The 17,963-nt window shown below is 33.9% G+C and overlaps 1 protein-coding gene across 4 annotated transcripts in view; it reads right to left on the reverse strand.

The window, feature by feature from the left end:
* Enpp3 (ectonucleotide pyrophosphatase/phosphodiesterase 3) overlaps positions 1 to 17,963 on the reverse strand; it is a 97,931-nt gene that overhangs the window by 47,712 nt on the left and 32,256 nt on the right. For 3 of the 4 annotated variants that reach the window (XM_077801708.1, XM_077801709.1, XM_077801710.1), the window contains 5 exons: positions 17,656 to 17,753; positions 5,348 to 5,427; positions 2,944 to 3,063; positions 2,290 to 2,399; positions 534 to 599 (listed from right to left, as the gene is read on the reverse strand). In XM_077801708.1, the coding sequence (XP_077657834.1) occupies positions 534 to 599; positions 2,290 to 2,399; positions 2,944 to 3,063; positions 5,348 to 5,427; positions 17,656 to 17,753 (474 nt within the window). The remainder of the gene's footprint in view (positions 1 to 533; positions 600 to 2,289; positions 2,400 to 2,943; positions 3,064 to 5,347; positions 5,428 to 17,655; positions 17,754 to 17,963) is intronic. The other variant, XM_026381187.2, reaches the window with a different exon arrangement.

The following is a 17,963-nucleotide window of genomic DNA, read 5'->3' on the forward strand; positions in this document are numbered from 1 at the left end:
CTGGCTCTATTTCTGCATTAATAGTCATTGTCAACCATGTCTTCAAGAGCACCAGACCTCAGAAGTAACTCTTGAAAAATGCCCATTAAAAGGCAATAGCAAGTATTTTCAAAAATGGTCAGTAAGGATAAAGAAAGAATTCCATTTTGTGGTGAGCTGTTTCTGTGTACTGTGGCCGCCATTACAAGATGGCGCTGGTTTCCGCTGTAGTCTGTGACAAACAACTCCTTATCAGAATGAGTTGGCACGCTGTGACTTGGCACCCTATGAGAAAAGTCCACGTGGCAGTTGTGCATTGGGGCTTTATGTGCTTTATCAAGGCTGGGGCGCTCGGGTGAGGTAGTAGTAGTAGTAGTAGTAGGAGTAGTAGTAGAAAGAGAAACAAGCTAAAAGACATGTCAAAACAAAGGCCTGAATAAACTGCTGAAAGAAGATTCCTGAGTTGCGTCTTCCTTGCGGGCAAGGGGTTGCGACACCATTTCTGGCCCAAATGTATCCCATTATGCCGGTACTTCTCTGATACTAGGTATTACCTTTCAGCTTTGGGTAGGTCCAGCCATTTTAATAAAGTAGAGACTCTCTCTCCATATGAGATCGTACTGAAAAAAAAAAAGAATAAATATAATTTTAAAAAACTAATTGAATCAAGAATAATTCCATTCTATTCCTCCTCAGGATGATAGGTTAATATCTTCAGATACCTATTTTGTGATCCTATATGATCAAAATATTGAAAGGTATTCAGTATACCCAAAGGGTCACTAGTTTCAATATTTATATATAATACACTTGCAGCACTGTATAGTAAATGTACAATGCTTTGTTTCTTCCTTGTCCTTCTCTCCTTCAATTTTTCCCAACTAAACACTCAGTTTATTAATTTTTATTCAGTTATATATTTATACATATTGAGCATCTATTGCCAGACACTATTTGTTCATTTGAAACAAAATTTATCAGTTGCGTAGACCAAAGATTATATTACCACAGAGGAAGACAAGAAACAAACAATATAGTTAATATGCAAATTCCATAGTACATTTAGGGGTAAAAAAATGCTTTAGAAAAAAGAAAAACTACAGCAGAGTAAGGGACCCTGAGAAACTGGGCTGAGAGTGATTTAGAATTCTAAATCTGGGTGTGTTTGAAGTAAGACAATATTGAGAATTTTTTAGAACCATTGAAAGAAGTGAGAGCGTGGGCATGTGAATCCAGGAAAGAAGTCATCTCAGGCAGGGGGAAGAGCTGGTGCAAAGGCCTTACAGTGGAAGTAAGCTTGGTGTGCTGAGATCCACTGAGGAAGTCTGAGTGAGCATTGGGGGCAGTAGTCAGACAGCTGGTCTGAGGATGGTGGTTGTCATCTCACAGAGAGTCTTAAAGGCTTTTAAGACTGATCCAGGGAGCCACTGAAATTTTTCATGCAAAGGAGGACCATAATTAGACTTGCATTTCAAAGAAATCTTTTTGGCTGGTTAAATAAGAATAAATTACAATGGGGAAGAAGTAGAGAAATATATAAAGAGGCAATTGTAGAATATAGCTCAAACCAGAAGGGTAATACTGGAGATTCTGAGACTACATTCATCTTTGTTATAGTTTAGATTAGGTATTCTCCAAAAGCTCATGTGTGAGACAATGCAAGAAAGTTTAGAGATAACATGATTGGGTTATAAAAGGTTTAGCCTAGTCAGTATATTAATGCCCTGATAGTATTAACTTGGAGGTAAACTGTAGACAGGTAGAGTATGATTGAAGGAGGTAGATCACTGGAGGCATGCCTTTGGGTTTTTTATTTGTCCTTGTTGAGTGAAGCTGGCTCTCTCTGCTTCATGGTGGCCAAGGGCCATGTTCCCAGCTGCTTTCCTTCCATCACCTTGAGCCCTAAGGAATAGAGTCAGCTATCTATACATGAAGCCCCCAAATAAATTTTTCCTCCTCCAATTGTTCTTGTCAGGTCTTTTGATCACAGCTGTGAAAAAACCGACTTAAACAATTGTGAATTACAACCCAAAGCATTTCTGACAGAATGATAGATGAGAGAGAAGAAATAATGACTCCAAGGTATTTGACCCAAACAACCAGAAAAATAGAATTCCCATCAAGATTAAGACAAAAGGGGCGGGGTGGAGGAGCTCAGTGTAGAACATGTGATGTGCTTAGCATGCACATGGACCTGGGTTCAATCCCTAGCCATTAACAACAACAACAACAACAACAAAAAGACAAAAAAAAAAAAAAATCCTAATCATTCCTGCTTAGATGGGCCCTTATCTGAAAGTGCTTTAATACCCGTTGTAATCCTTATATATTGTAGGAAAGGAGCCATTAATAGCCACATCTGATCCTGGCCAGTAGTAGGCAGCAGCTTTTAAACCTTGGTACATTGCTGTCAGCCATATCTATAAAAAAAGAAAACCGAGAATAAGTGAACATTGATAGGATAATTAGTTGGCATTGAAATGGTACAATTTATTGGAAACAACAATTTCAGCTGCAAAACTTATAATAATAATTAAAACTTGTCTTTGCAGAGGCAAAAATATATAAATATTAAAGTATCTGCCTCAAAAATTAAAACATGTGGTAAAGCAGTAGGAACAAGTTCTTTTTTTTTTTTTCAAACTGATGAAATTATAAGATTCTTCTTCCCTTTAAAACAATTGGAAAATATTATGAGGAAAAAATCAGATATTTTTTCTAAGTAATTTCTAGATGGATATATTTATAATAGAAAACTCAAGTTTCAACATAAGAGTGAACAATAACAAATGTTGAAATTTTTCAAATAATAATAATAATAAATAGTGGTGAAACACCTTCAGAACCCAGCCCTTAGAGTCAAGATGGATAATTTAAAACTAAAAATGGAACAAGAAGATTGATCCATTATCACATAGGTATAATGGGGGGTACTCTGGATGCCATGAATAGAATGCTACATACTGGTTGCCCCTTCCACCAGGCTGGGTTATTTTTCTCCTTTGAAGAAAGTGAAAAATTCTTGTTGAGATACACATCGTACATATTATTGTCAATGATACCATGTGATTCTGGATACAAGCCCTAAAATGTAATTAAAAAAGAGTGACAAATAAAATTATTTTAGTAATTACTGCTTATTAAAGTCAAATGTATATTTAAGTTAAAAACTGTAAGATCTATAACTCATATCTAGGAAGGATGTCAAGTACCTTTCAATATAAAATACCTGGATCTGAACTCAAATACGAGGTTAGCTAGCCAGATATAGACAGTTTTTTTGCTTCTAGTTCTGCCATGGTATACAGTAGCAAACAAAGGACATTAGGTGGATGTTTTGCATTGATGGTGTTAGTAACTATTCATCAACAAAGTTTCCCATAATATAATAATAATTATCCACTGTTTATATTAGCAACAGTCATAAGAAATTTACTAGATAGCAGCTTTCAATTACCAAATATTACCAAATATTTGACTAAATGAGATTAAAGCTGGTTATCAGTGTTTTAGAAAGAGTCTGCCCAGTTTCTGTCTATCCTCTTTTCCATTCATCCATTCCTCTATCAATCCAATCATTCATTCAAATTATATATAGTCATTCAATTACTCTACACATTTTCATTGAATACCTATTATATCTCCTATAATCATAACTACTTTTAGAGAGAGAATTTTTTTTAATATTTATTTTTTTTAGTTGGCGGACACAACATCTTTGTTGGTATGTGGTGCTGAGGCTCGAACCTGGGCCGCACGCATGCCAGGCGAGCGCGCTACCGCTTGAGCCACATCCCCAGCTCATAACTACTTTTAGACAGATTCTAGGGTTATTCAGAACATCACTATTTATATGACATAGATATCATATAAATGAATAGCTTGTATATAATCTTTTATTCATATATATGTGTGTATCATATGTATTATGTATGTATATTTATGTGTGTATACGTATATTGTCAATTCTTATTATTCAAGGTAGTTATGTTCTCTAATGTTGTGATGAACACTGAATTACCAAATACTGAACCATTGCTTCTAGGAGAAAACATAAGGTTAAGTTTCTGAAGCCTTCTGGCATGACATTTTTGTGTATTGATCATCACATTACCTTCTGTGTTTCTGAAAAATGGCACCTATTTAATATATATTTTTAGCTCACTGTACCCATGCCTGAATGAAGTTTACCTAACGCATGATTTTCTCTGTAAGGCATGTCAAGGCCTACTTGCTATAGGAACAGTAGGTGGCACTTCAGCACTATGATTGGGGGCCATTTTAAATGACAAAATTACCAATAAGAAGCACAAACATGAGAAACATGACTGTTGACATCATGAGAACTAAAACAAGAGGACAGGCATGCTGCTTTGTATACCTCAGCTGGGAACATGTGCATCAGGCAACTCACATGGCTCCTGGGCATATTCACAAATGACCAAAAATGCACTACATTTGTGGATCAGGGGTTACAAATAAATTTTAGAAAGCAGATGAATTTGCAAACACAAAATCTGCAAACAATGAGGCTATATACATCCAAACATACAATTATTTAAAATTTTAATCAGTCATAGTTATCATTCCATAGTAATAAAATACTATTATGCAAAATAATAAAGACACAAATATCCTTTGGTGATAAAGGCTGAAGCAGAGGACTCATAAGATGTGTTCCAAATCTATAAATGTTAATTTTCCTTTGAGTTCATTTGAATCATTTCAGTTACATCTTTTCATGTATTAAGGAAAATTTACTCCTTTTAGTTGTTTTAACTAAAGAGATGTTGTTTATCTAAAGAATCAGTATGAGTTCATTCATGAAACATAAGTCTTTATTAAGTTAGACATCATAAAAAGACTAATGAAAACAACATTTCCACGTCACAGTGGTGATGAAGTTTACCTAACCCATGATCTTCTCCGTAAGGCATGTTGAGTCCTACTTGCTATAGGAACATCAGATGACACTTCAGTACTATGACTGGGGCACATTTTAAACAGGAAAATAACCAATAAGAAGCACATATAACCTACCATTATCAGTAGACCTTCAGTTAAATAAAGGGCAATAAAAAGGCCAGAGGAGAAAGGTATTTCACAGAGGTTATTCTGGCCTCACACAAAGGTGAATAAGCCAAATGTAAGGACATTCACTCGTAGTTAATGTCTCACAGCACACTACAGCCTTCTGTTGAACCATGCCTCCCCAGCTGAATTAGCCATAAACTATCACTGCATATACTTGTGAAGTATGTGGCCTGGAATTGGACAGTTCTTGCCCAATCACATTTGTCTGACATGGTTGGTTTCCTATTTGTGGCAAAGATAGGAAAAGTGGTTTCCCACTGGGCAAAGCACTTACCGTGACAATGGTATAATGATTTGGGAAGGTTTTGGTAGGATATACAGCTCTCATGTATTTTGAATGAATTCCACATGTTTCTGCAACAAAGTACAGTGAGAAATTAGAAAGTTGTCTCTTCCTTAGAAATATCTTGAATAATTAAAACTCTGAACATGATCTGGGCACAGTGGCACATGCCTGTCATCACAGCTACTCAGGGAAGCTGAGGCAGGAAGATCACTAATTTGTGGATAGTGTGGTCAACTTAGTGAGACCTATGTCAAAATAAAACAAAAAGGGCCAGGGATGTAGCTCAGTTGTAGAGTGCTTGCCCAGCATGCACAAGGTCAGGGGTTCAATCCCCAGCACCATTAAACAAACAAAAAATAGCCTGAACATGAAGGTTTTCCCAGTAAACTAAAGAGTGGATCGAATAGGGAAATAGGTTGAAATCCTGACCCCTACACTTCTTCCATTCCAAAGAATGTCCGTTTTTAGGGAAGGAATGAGGTGAACCAAGGCCAATAAAATTTTTCTGTGAAGAGCCGGATAATACATATGGTTTCTGTTGGAATAGCTCATCTCTGCCATGAAGCCACCAAAGCACTCACAGGCAATACACAAACTAAATGAGCATGACTACGTTCTAATAAAATTTTATTGGTGGAAATTGGAAACTTATTTTCATATAATTTTTATATTACAAGATATTCTTTTATTTTAAAAAAAATTTAAAATGCAGAACAACTCTTAGCATATGACAGGCAATATGAAATCAAGCAGAGCAAGCAGGATTTGGCCTGTTTGGATTGCTGATCCCTGAGCTAAAGGTAATCTAAATTATACACTTAATTTGCTTTTTCTTTCTGACTCTGGTCATTACAGTAAGAATCTCTACATATCATGGTTTCTCAGCTGATAATTCCTATATGTAAAGTCTCCAACATAATAAAAATCAACACAACTGTCTAGGTAACTAAAGAAGGATTTGACATGTACAATTATATAAGCCCATGTCACATAGTAATGTTTGCAAAATGAGCTAACTTTACTGCTTATTATTTTCAATTCAATTCCCATTTGATCTGTAAAGTTTCCTGTACTCTGTTGTTCACAAAATATGGCATTAATTTTGCTTTCATTGTTCTGTTATTTTCAATCTGTGCAGTAACCTTGTTTAAGGAGGTCAGAGCTACTGGAGCACATTGCTATTTCCTTTGCAGCAATAAAGTCCAAGAAATTTTCCATACCCAAATCCCACTGCCTCTAATTCTAAAGGAAAGCTTCCCAGTTATAGACTCTATTTAGGTTTAAAAAAAAGTAAAATTGTTGGGCAAAAAGAAACAAACTTGCAGCTGGAAACAATGAATGTTTTCCCCAACAGGCATGTGGTTGGTCTCCTTCCCAGCCTCTGTTCAGTATTTCCAATACAATCCAGGAATTTCTTCCTTCAGAATCTAGTCCCTATAAAGTTCACTACATAGGACCATTTGATTGGAAACAGTGAGATGGAGAAAAGGGAGTTCAAAAAGTTTACATTTTTAATAGTCACGCCAGATGATTCTGATATACCTGAGTTTGAAAGCTGCTCTGAAACTTGATTTATAAGGCATGATTTAAAATTAAAATAAACTTTACTTTTCTCTTTTCATCAACAACATCAATAAATAATTCATGTCTTCAGTTAGGAGAAGACACATTTAATATTGTTGAAAAGTCGTATGATAAGAAAATATAAAGGGAGCTAATCCTCTTGCATAATTGAAGAATTTAAGTGGTTGAAAAAGTTATAGAATGAACCAAGATACAAAGTCAGTTTTTTTTTTTTAATTTCCTTGGGTAGCAAACTCAAATTCTTTAATGCCCTAGGGTACAAAATAACACATAAACTAAGCCATAGTGTATAAAGTAAAATGTAAACTAAGCTGTAAGTACAGCGTAAACATGACACTGTTCTAGTTATAATGTTCTAAACAGGACACATCTTCTGACTACCTATAGACCCAGGTTACTATTTTGCATTTGAATCAGGCTACTGCAGAACAGTCCATAAGAAACATGGTCTTCCAAAACTGTTTCTTCCAAAACTTAATAATCAAATTTATGATCAAATAGAATACTATTGGAAAGATGTGAAATAAACCAATGAGTAGTTGTTCCTGTAGAAGAAAAAAGAAGATGATCAGGAAAAAAGGTATTTGTTTTTACTATATATACTTTAATATTGCTTTGAAATGTATACCATATGCACAATTTACTTCTAGAAAACCATTTGTGTGTGTGTGTGTGTGTGTGTGTGTGTGTGTACATGCACACGTGTATGCATACATATGAGGAGTACTGGGGATTGAACACTAGCCCTTGTTTGGCGAGCTCTACTTTTGAGTTGTATCCCCTACTCTTTTTATTCAATTTTGACAGAGTATCTCACTAAGTTGTCCAGGCTGACCTTGAACTTGTGATACTCCTGCCTCAGCCTCCCAAGTAACTGGGATAACAAATATGCATCATCATATCCAGTTACAAAATCGTTTTTTAAAAAAGAAAATACTGAACAAAAATAACCTGAAAATATAAATGGGACACACATATGTAACTAGGCTAGTTATATACTACAAGAAGGAACAGAAGACTAAATGGATGAATAGATGAAGTAGCCAAAGAATGTGCAGATCAAAACTACAATGTAGTTTTTTACAAAGTGTTATTGATTAAGGTATTCTTACAAATGGAAAATATAGAAAATAGCTCAGCAATATTCATAGGTCAAAATAGGTACTTTTCATTTTACACATTTTCTTCTGAAAATACTAGCCATATGGTTGACCTGTGTCATTTCCAGCACTCAAATCAATAAGTTTTGCAGAACCTCTGATCTTCCCAGTAGTTGCATGTCTGCATCCAAACCCTTGGCACATAGATGATAAAAGATAGAAGGAAGACAGAAATGATATCAGTAATATGGCAGAATAGGAAGCTCTGAGGTCTTCTTCCCACCACAGACATAACCATTTAATAGCAATATATGGGTCAATTCCCTTTGTGAAAAACCCAGAAACTACTTCAGAGTCTCCTGCATACCAACAAAGTGTGAAACCAGCCATATCAAAACTAGTAGCAGAAGTGGAAACGTATTTTTTTCATAATCCCCATCCTTAGTAGGTCTCATACAATTTGGAGGGAATCCCAAGATACTGTCATACTATCTGGTAACAACCCCAGTTTCTTCCCAAGAGGGAAAGAACTGAACTAGATGTTTACTATCCAACTTTCCAAGTGCTATCAAAGGGACTAGCGTCTATCTCACTTTTTTGAAGAGTGGTTGGGACCATACAGTAGGGCCCTGGGGGATAGATACAGTGAACAAAGAGGAGGTTTAAACTAGCATGCAGACATTCGCTGTAGCTCCTTCCTCTGATTAAGCTCAGAGTGAGTAAGTAATAAACTATAACTTCTAGCTTTTCCCTGAGGAGGAAAAGAATTAGACCACATGTCCATTGCCCTAGTTTTCCAGAGGGTTCCCAAAGGCCTGCCCTCTGTCTTATCAGTCTTATAGTACTAAGAGGACCCGGCATAGGTAAAGAATCTGGAGCCCGTTACCACAAAGACAATGATTTGATCTAACATGGTAGTAATCATATCCTCTCCCCCTGGCTCATCACTGAGAAAACAGACAAAACCCCTAATGTTTCAAATTATTCCTGGGAACAGAAAGAGTGTTTAAAGAGTGTCTAAACTAGCCTGAGGAGCTAGTTTCAGTTTTGCTTATCTCAAAACACTAAGAGGACTTGGCATATTCTATACACCAGATTAGGGGGTGGGGGTAGACCTAAGAACAAAGAAAGAAGATTAAACTAGCATAAAGTTTTGAGGAACTTCCAGAATCTCTGACCAGATTGATTGATGAGGGTTTCTTTTACACAAAGCCAGTCTATTAAGATTGGTGTCTAATGTACAGACACCAAAACACAGAATATAAAGGAAAAAAAGAAACAAAGAAATATATTCAAAACAAAGGAAAAAATTAATCATAAAAAATTTTTTGAACCCAAGGAAGCAGAGAAGTATGATTTACCTAACAGACAATTCAAAATAACTATAATAAAAGTGCTCATTGAGATGAGAAGAACATGTATGCACAAAATGAGAATTTCAAGAATTTCTAAGAGACAAACAATATTGAAAAGTACCAAATGGAAAACAGGGAGCAGAAGACTATAATAACTACAGTTAAAAATGAAATAGAGGAGTTTAATTGCAGACTAGATAAAGAAGAAGAAACAACTCCAAACTCAAAGACATGTCTTTGGGAAATATTCATACAGAAGAGCAAAATTAAAATTTTAGAAGGAGAAAGAGGAGGAGGAAGAGAAGAAGAAGAAGAAGAAGAAGAAGAAGAAGAAGAAGAAGAAGAAGAAGAAGAAGGTTATTAAGACACTTGTGAGACACCATCAAGTAGGCCAACATATGCAGTATGGAATTTTTTAAAGGAAAAGAGAAACAGAAAAAAAATCAGAGTGTACTCAAATAAATAATGGCCAAAAGCTTCTGAATATGAGAAGATAATGAACATGCAGGATTAGTAAATCTAAAGGATCTCCAAAGAGATGAACTTTAGGAAGTCCACATCAATGTAGATAATAACCAAATTCTCAAAAGACAAAAAAAAAAAAGAATTTTGAAAACAGCAAGAGAAAGGTGACTCCAAAATATGAGGGAAACTCTACAAGACTATCAGCAAAATTTTCAGCAGAAACTGTAAACCAGAAGGGAGTGGAATACAATAGTCAAATTACTGAAAGAAAAAAAATTAAAAAACTGCCAAGTAAGAATGTTCTCTCCAGCAAAACAGATCTTCCAAAAATGACAGACAGAAATAAAAGCAAGAGAGGGTGGATGCGGATACTTTTCCATACAAATAAAAGCCCTGGGAGTTTATCACCACTAGAACTTGCAGAAGTAGGAGTTCTTCAACTTGAAACAAAGTTTCAACTACAAACTACACATCAAAACATAAGAAAGTATAAAATACAGTGCTAAAGTCAAATATATAGACAAACGCAGATGCTATATTATTGTAAAGGTAGTAGATAATCATTTTAAATCCTAGAATAAAAGTTAAAAGCATTAAAAATAATTATAAGTAAATGATAAATTTAGATATATAATATAAATAGTTATGAATTGTGACATCAATAACTTTATGTGTATTAGGGAAAAGTAAAAGTATGGAACTTTGGTAAGCAACTAAAATGATCAGCTTAAAAAAGATTGTTATCATCACAAAATATTTCATGTAAGCACCATTCCACAAAAACAATATCAATAGAATTTACACAAAAAAATGAGAAAGGAATCAGAGCATATAAATATATTTTGAAAATGAAACACAGAGGAAGAAAGCAAGAGAGCAGAAGAGGAACAAAAGTATTACAAGCCAAACAAAAACCAACTGACAAGATGGCAATAGGAAATTTCCATATCAATAAATCTATAATTGCATTAAGTATAAAGGGATTAAACTACCTAATAAAAAGAGAGTGGTTAAATGGATTAAAAAAACAAGATCCAAGTATATGCTGACTACAAGAGACTCACTTTAGATTTAAGGCTGGAAATTAAAAAAAAATAGAAAAAGATGTTCTATGCAAATGGTATCCCAAATAAAGCAGAAATGACTATAACGATATGAGAAAAAAATAGACTTTAAGTAAAAATCCCTCAAAACAGACAAAGAAGGACTTTAGATAATGATAAAAGGGTCAATCCATCACCTAGATATAATAATTACAAATAAATAAATATAATAATTATATATGAACGCCAAATTGAGCTCTTAAATACATAAAGCAAACAATGATAGCTCTGAAAGGAAATATAGGTATCAATATAGTAACAGTAAGAGATTTCACTACCCCACATTCAATAATGGGTAAAAACAACCAGAGTCCCCCACAAAAAAAAAAAAAATCAATGAAGAAACAACACACTTAAACAACACTACAGATCAAATGAATCCAATAGATGTATAGAACATTCAACACTAAAACACATTCTTCTCAAGTACACATGAAATATTCTCCAGAGGAGATCACATATTAAAACAAGTCTTAACAAACTTAAGAAGATTGGAATTACAACAAATATCTTCTCTAACTAAAATGGAATGGAATTAGAAATCTATTTTAAAGAAGAAATGGAAAATTCACCAACATGTGGGAATTAATGCACAACCAATAGGTCAAATAAGAAATCAAAAGACAAATTTAAAAATATCTTGAGACAAGACAAACTAAAATTAAAACACAATATACCAAAACTTATAGGAAGCAACAAAAAGTAGTACTAAGAAATAAGTTTATAACAATAAATGCATACATTCAAATAGAATTTCAAATAAACAACATTTATAAAAGAATTTATCCTTTATTTTTTATTTACTTGTTTTTTATGTGGTGCTAGATAAACCCAGTGTCTACCTCTGCTAGGCCAGCACTCTACCACTAAGCTAGGGCCCCAGCCCAAATAATCTACTTTTACACCTCAAAGAACTAAAAAAGAGAACAAACTAAACACAAATTTCCAGAAAGAAGGAAACAATAAAGATTTTAAAAGAAATAAAATAGAGAATAGAAAACAATAGAAAAAACAATAAAATAAAAAGTTGTTTTTTGAAAACAATCAAAATTGACAAACCTTTAACTCGATAAAATATGTAAGATTCAAATTAATAAGATGAGGAAAAAGAAATACTACAACTACTAATGCGGAAATAAAAAGAATCTCAAGAGGCTACTGAGAATAATTATATGCCAACAAACTAGATAATCCCCCCCAAAACTGATAAATTCCTAGAAACATATAACCCACCAAGGCTGAGTCATGAAGAAATGGAAAATCTGAACAAATCTATCTCTAACTAGTAAGAAAATTGAATCAGTAATCAAAACCTCATCAAAGAAAAGCCCAGGCCCAGATGGCTTTGTTGGTAAATGTTTACCGAACATCTGAAGGACTAATGCCAGTTTTCCTAAATTCTACCAAAAAATTTCAAACTCATCTGATGAGGCCAGAGTTAAAAATCAGAGAGACACTGTAAAGTAGGGAGAATTTCGGACCAATATTCTTCACATGTAAAAGTCCTCAACAAAATGTTAGCAAACCAAATTCAACAGCCCATCGAAAATATTACACACCAGGATCAATGGGATTTATCCTTGGGATACAAGGATAGTTCAACATATGAAAATTAATTAATGTGATATTAACAGAATCACATTAACAGAATAAAATTCACATCACATCAATAGATGCAGAAAAAGTGATAAAATTCAATGTCTTTTCATGATAAAAACTCTGAACAAACTAGGAATAGAGAGAAATTACTTCAACATGATAAAGTCCATAGAGGAAAATCCCTTTGCTAACATCCTACTAGTTATGACTTGAATATGAGATGTATTCTTTTGTTAACTCAGGAATATTCAGAGGTAAAATGATTAGATTATAAGAACTATAACCTAACTGGTGGATTAATCCATTTGCTGGATTAATTATTTGAATGGACAAACTAGGTAGTAACTAGAGGCAGGTGGGGCATGGCTGGAGGATGTGGATCACTGGGAGCATGCCCTGGGGATTATATATCTTGTCCTCCTGGCTCTTTTTCTCCCTTCAATTTTTTTCTTTTCACATCTCTATTTTATTTTTATTTGTTCTTTTTAAATAAACACAACAGTGGAGTGTATTTTGACATATTATACATACATGGTGTGTATAACTTATTCTAATTAGGATCCTAATCTTGTGGTTGTACATGATGTGGAGTTACCCTGTTTGTGTGTTCATATATAAGGATACTAGAGAAATGCAAATTAAAACTACACTGTGATTCCATCTCTCTTCGATTTTTAGTTGCCATGAGGTAAGTAGCTTTCTTCTGTCATCCTTTCATCGTGGTGTTCTGCCTCACCCAGACCCAAAGTGATAGAGTCAACTGACTATGAACTGAACCTCTGAAACTATGAATCCAAAATAAACTTTTATTCCTCTAAGTTTGTTCTGATGGGTGTTTTGGTTATAGCAATGTAAAGTTGACTAACATGGTACTCAATGGTTATAAACAGAAAGCTTTTCCACTAAGATCAGAAATAAGGCAAGAATGTACATTCTCTCTACTTCTATTCAACATAATAATGGAAGTCCTGGCCAGGGTAATTAAAGAAGAAAAAGAAATAAAAGAAAGCTGAATTGGAAAAAAATAAACAAAATTTCCCTATGTGCAGATGACATTATATAATATATAAAATCTCTAAAGACTTCCCCCCAGCTCTGAGAACCAATAAAAAAATTTAGCAAAGTTGCAGGATACAAAATCAGTTTGGTTTCTATGCACTAATAATGAACTATCTGAAAAAAAAATTAGAAAAATCCCAATTATCATGGTATAAAAGAATAAAATATTTAGGAACAAACTTAATAAAAGACTTGTAGAGTGAAAATTAAAAAACATTAGAGAAGGAAATTAAAGAAGATTGAACAAATGGAAAGACATCTAGTGTTCATGGGCTGGGAGACTTATTATTGTTAAAATATTCATCCTACTCCAAAGTGTTTACAGATTCAATGCAATCCCTATCAAAATCACAATGGTCAGTGTTTACAGATTCAGTGCAATTCCTATCAAAATCACAATGGTCACAAGTCTCGGGTTCAATCTCCAGCACCAGAAAAAAAAAATCACAATGTTGTTTTTTACAAAAATGGAAAATAAAATTCTAAAATGTATATGTACCATAAAAGACCTCATATAGCCAAATAATCTCAAAAAAAGAAAAACTGGAAGCATTGCACTTCCTGATCTCAAAATACACTACAAAGATACAGTAATGAAAATAGTATGGCACTGGCACAAAGATATACATATAGATCAATAAAACAGAATAGAGAGCCCAAAAACAAATCCATGTGTGTATGGTCAATGATCATCAGCAAGCATGCCAAGAACACACAATGGGGAAAGGATATATCTTCAAACAATGTGTTAGAAAATTGGATGTCGACATGCAGAAGAATGATCCTGAATCCTTTATTCTAAACAAGAGCATCAACTCAAATTAGGATTAAGGATTTAAATGTAAAACCCCAAACTGTGAAACTTTTAGAAGGAAACAGGTGAAAACCTTCATAACGGTAATCTTGGCAATGATTTCATGGATATGACACCAAAAGCATAGGCAGCAAAAGCAAAATTAGACAAGTTGGACTATATCAACCTTAAAAGTTCTACATAGCAAAGAACTGATCAATAGAGAGGAAAGGCAACATATGAAATGGGAGAGAATATTTTCAAATCATATATCTGATAAGAGTTAATATCAAAAATATATGAAGAAGTCCTATAATTCAATATCAAAAAAATGAACACACCTTTAAAAATGGGCAAGATCTTGACTACGCATTTCTCTAAAGCAGACTTACAATAGCCAAGAAGTATATAAAAAATGTCAGTGTCACTAATTACCAAGAAAATGCAAATAAAACTACATGAAATATCACCTTACATCTGTTCAGATACTTTTCAATAAAAAGACAGTATGTGTTGCCAGGAGGATGGAGAAATTGGAATCTTGTACACTGTGTGGGAATGCAAAAATAGCTGCTAAGGAAAAAATATGGAGGTTCCTCAAACAATTAAAAATAGAACTTCCATAAGATGCAATAATCCCACTTCTGGATATATATATATATATATATATATATATATATAGAGAGAGAGAGAGAGAGAGAGAGAGAGATAGATAGATAGATATACCATTGTGCTTATAGATAACAATACTATATTATACACTTAAAATTCTAAAAGGGCAGATCTCACTAACTGTTCTCATCAAAATAAAATAGAAGACAGAGCAAATGGTACTTGCAATGTAGAACTTGTTAACTAATCTCTAAAACTCTGCATGTTAACTGATATCAGAATCTTGAAAAGATATCAGTAACTACCTTGTTCATTGCAGAGCTATTCAGAATGGTCAAAATATAGAAGTAACCTAAATGTCTATTTACAGATGAATGATGAATAGACAAAATAATAGCAGTAATAATGTGATATATATGTATAAATAAACAACCATATTTATTTATAATTTATTAATATAGTTTACATACACAAGTAAGTATATTTATTTACATTATGTATATTTATAAATACTTATACATATGTTTACTTATAAATATTTTTATTTATACATATAATGAAATATTTTATTCAGTCTTTAATAAGGAATTTTGTAAGGTGCAACATATGGATGAATGTTATATTAAGTAAAATAAATCAATCAAAAAACAAAAAATACTATATAATTCCACTCATATGAAGGTATCTAAAGTAGCCAAAATTGCCAGGTATGGTGGCATTGCCTGTAATCCCAGCTACTTAGAAGGCTAATGCAGGAGGATTATAAATTTGAGGCCAGCCTGGACAAGTCAGTATGCACTTGTCTCAGAATAAAATAAAAAGGTTTGGGATATAGCTCAGTGGTGGAGTGCTCGCTTAGCATATATAAAACTGGGATAATCCCTAGGATGACAAAAATAAATAACAGTTTTCTGATCTTGGCTCTGGCCCTTCAATATCTGCTGCCAATAACACTGAGACAATAACATGGTTACCTCTTAGAATGTAATTCTGAGAGCCACATCCTCATACACTTAGTAATTACTGATATGACTCACTTCCCTTAGTATTAGTTCATGCTCAGTTTTTATAACCACTGTAGTCCACCAATGGCAGCCTGATGGGACACTAGAGATGGGGCACTGGAGACTTGGTTATCATTGACACCTTCTATGACAAATCTCACTATCCCAATTCTATTCCATCATGCTTTACTGGACATTCTACAAAGGAACCGGAGATTAGTTTGCCTTGGGAGACCTACACAATAATTTTTTCATGCATTTGTGGATTGAGATAATGGCTATATGTCTAAAACATATTTCAGAAATCAGAAATAGGAAAGCTCTCAATGGACAAATATTTAATTGATGTCATTTCTAATTCTTGACGGAATGAGAAAAATCAAACAATTCCATCTGAAAAGAATTTCAGTTCATCCTGGCTATTAAATTCCCTTTTGAACATAGGATTAGATATTCAGATTATCAAGACAAATTTAGATAATGAAATAGTTAACTTTTCAGGCTAAAGTAAGTTAACAGTAAGTGCAAGTCCTGGATTTGGAAAATTCTCCATCTCTTTGCTAAAGACCTGCCTCAGGGAGTAAGAGAGAAGTTGAAGACATAATGCACCTTGTTTTTCAGGAAAAAAAGTAGATAATCTTTTTATAATCATGGCATTTTAGAGCTGGAATTAACAGATAAAAACATTAGTATTAGACCTAGTCCTCTAATTTTATGAGTGAGGGAAATGAAGCCCAGAAAATTCAATGACTTACTCAAGGTCAAACAATATCAAGTTGTTTTTAATCATTTGTAGAAAAATAAAAACTTTAAGTCAATCAAATCATTACAAAAATGGAGAACACTGGAAATAAAAGAGGGTCTTGGAGAAGAGAGACAAAGAGAAGAAGTGCAGGGAACAAATAGTATGGGCCCTGGAGCTGGCCCTCTGGTTGTGTCCCTGGGCACTCAACTTCCTTTTATTATTACTTTATCAAGTGTGTGCAGAGCCAAGTGCCCTGATGCAGAAACACAGTATTGTGATAAAGATGATAATTAAAACAAAACTTAAAATGATGTAAAACCATCAAATGTTCTCACAGTAAAACTATAAGGTAGTAAGTGACCATGTTATGAATGTAAAAGGTAAGGTAAACTTGCCTGAGATCACACAGTTGGTAAGAGATAGAGTCAGTTTCTAGGAAGTTTGATTCCAGAACTGGAAGGAGATCCTGTATTTCAGAGGATCTAGGGGCATATTAGTAGACGCTGGATCTGTCCAGTTCTCCAAAGCTCCTTTAGACTTTTGTCCTCTGCTGAGACTCAGAACCCATTTCTGACAAATGCCACTTTAGAAATGGTATACACAAACAAATTTCCAAAGCACATAAGTTATATTCAAATGTGAAACAAATAAATAAAAAAAAAGATGAGCATGCTGCCAAAGACAAGTATGAGGATTCACAAACCATGAGAATCCCTCCTACTGAAATACATAGATGTGTGGTAAAAACATCAAGCACTGAAAGGACCTGGGATAAGACAATCCACCAATGCTAAAGGTCAGAAAGAAAGTTGCTTCATCTAAGGATTTGCTGACAAGGTGTTTATCATTCACATTCTACTAACTGCAAAGGACTTACTCAGTTTATTGATATGAGGAATTAAAATACTCCATGTGTCTAAATATTCAGCTCTAAAGCCATCCATGGAAAACAAGATAACAGGTGGCAGGTCAAACCTAAAAATGGAAAACAAAAAGTTTATCCATGATTTTAATTGATAAAAACAAAAATATACTTTTCAGTACTACTTATAATTCTCTGAATTAGAAAATGCTTAGAAAGGACAGTAAGAAAAGTTCAGAGTCGAGTAGCAACGGTTGAATTTCAATGCAATTATGTTATGAAATTTAGAAAAATGTTTAGGAGATGTTTTATCTTAAAGTTCT

Source organism: Urocitellus parryii, chromosome 8 (assembly GCF_045843805.1).
Source record: "Urocitellus parryii isolate mUroPar1 chromosome 8, mUroPar1.hap1, whole genome shotgun sequence".
NCBI classification, from domain to species: domain Eukaryota; kingdom Metazoa; phylum Chordata; class Mammalia; order Rodentia; family Sciuridae; genus Urocitellus; species Urocitellus parryii.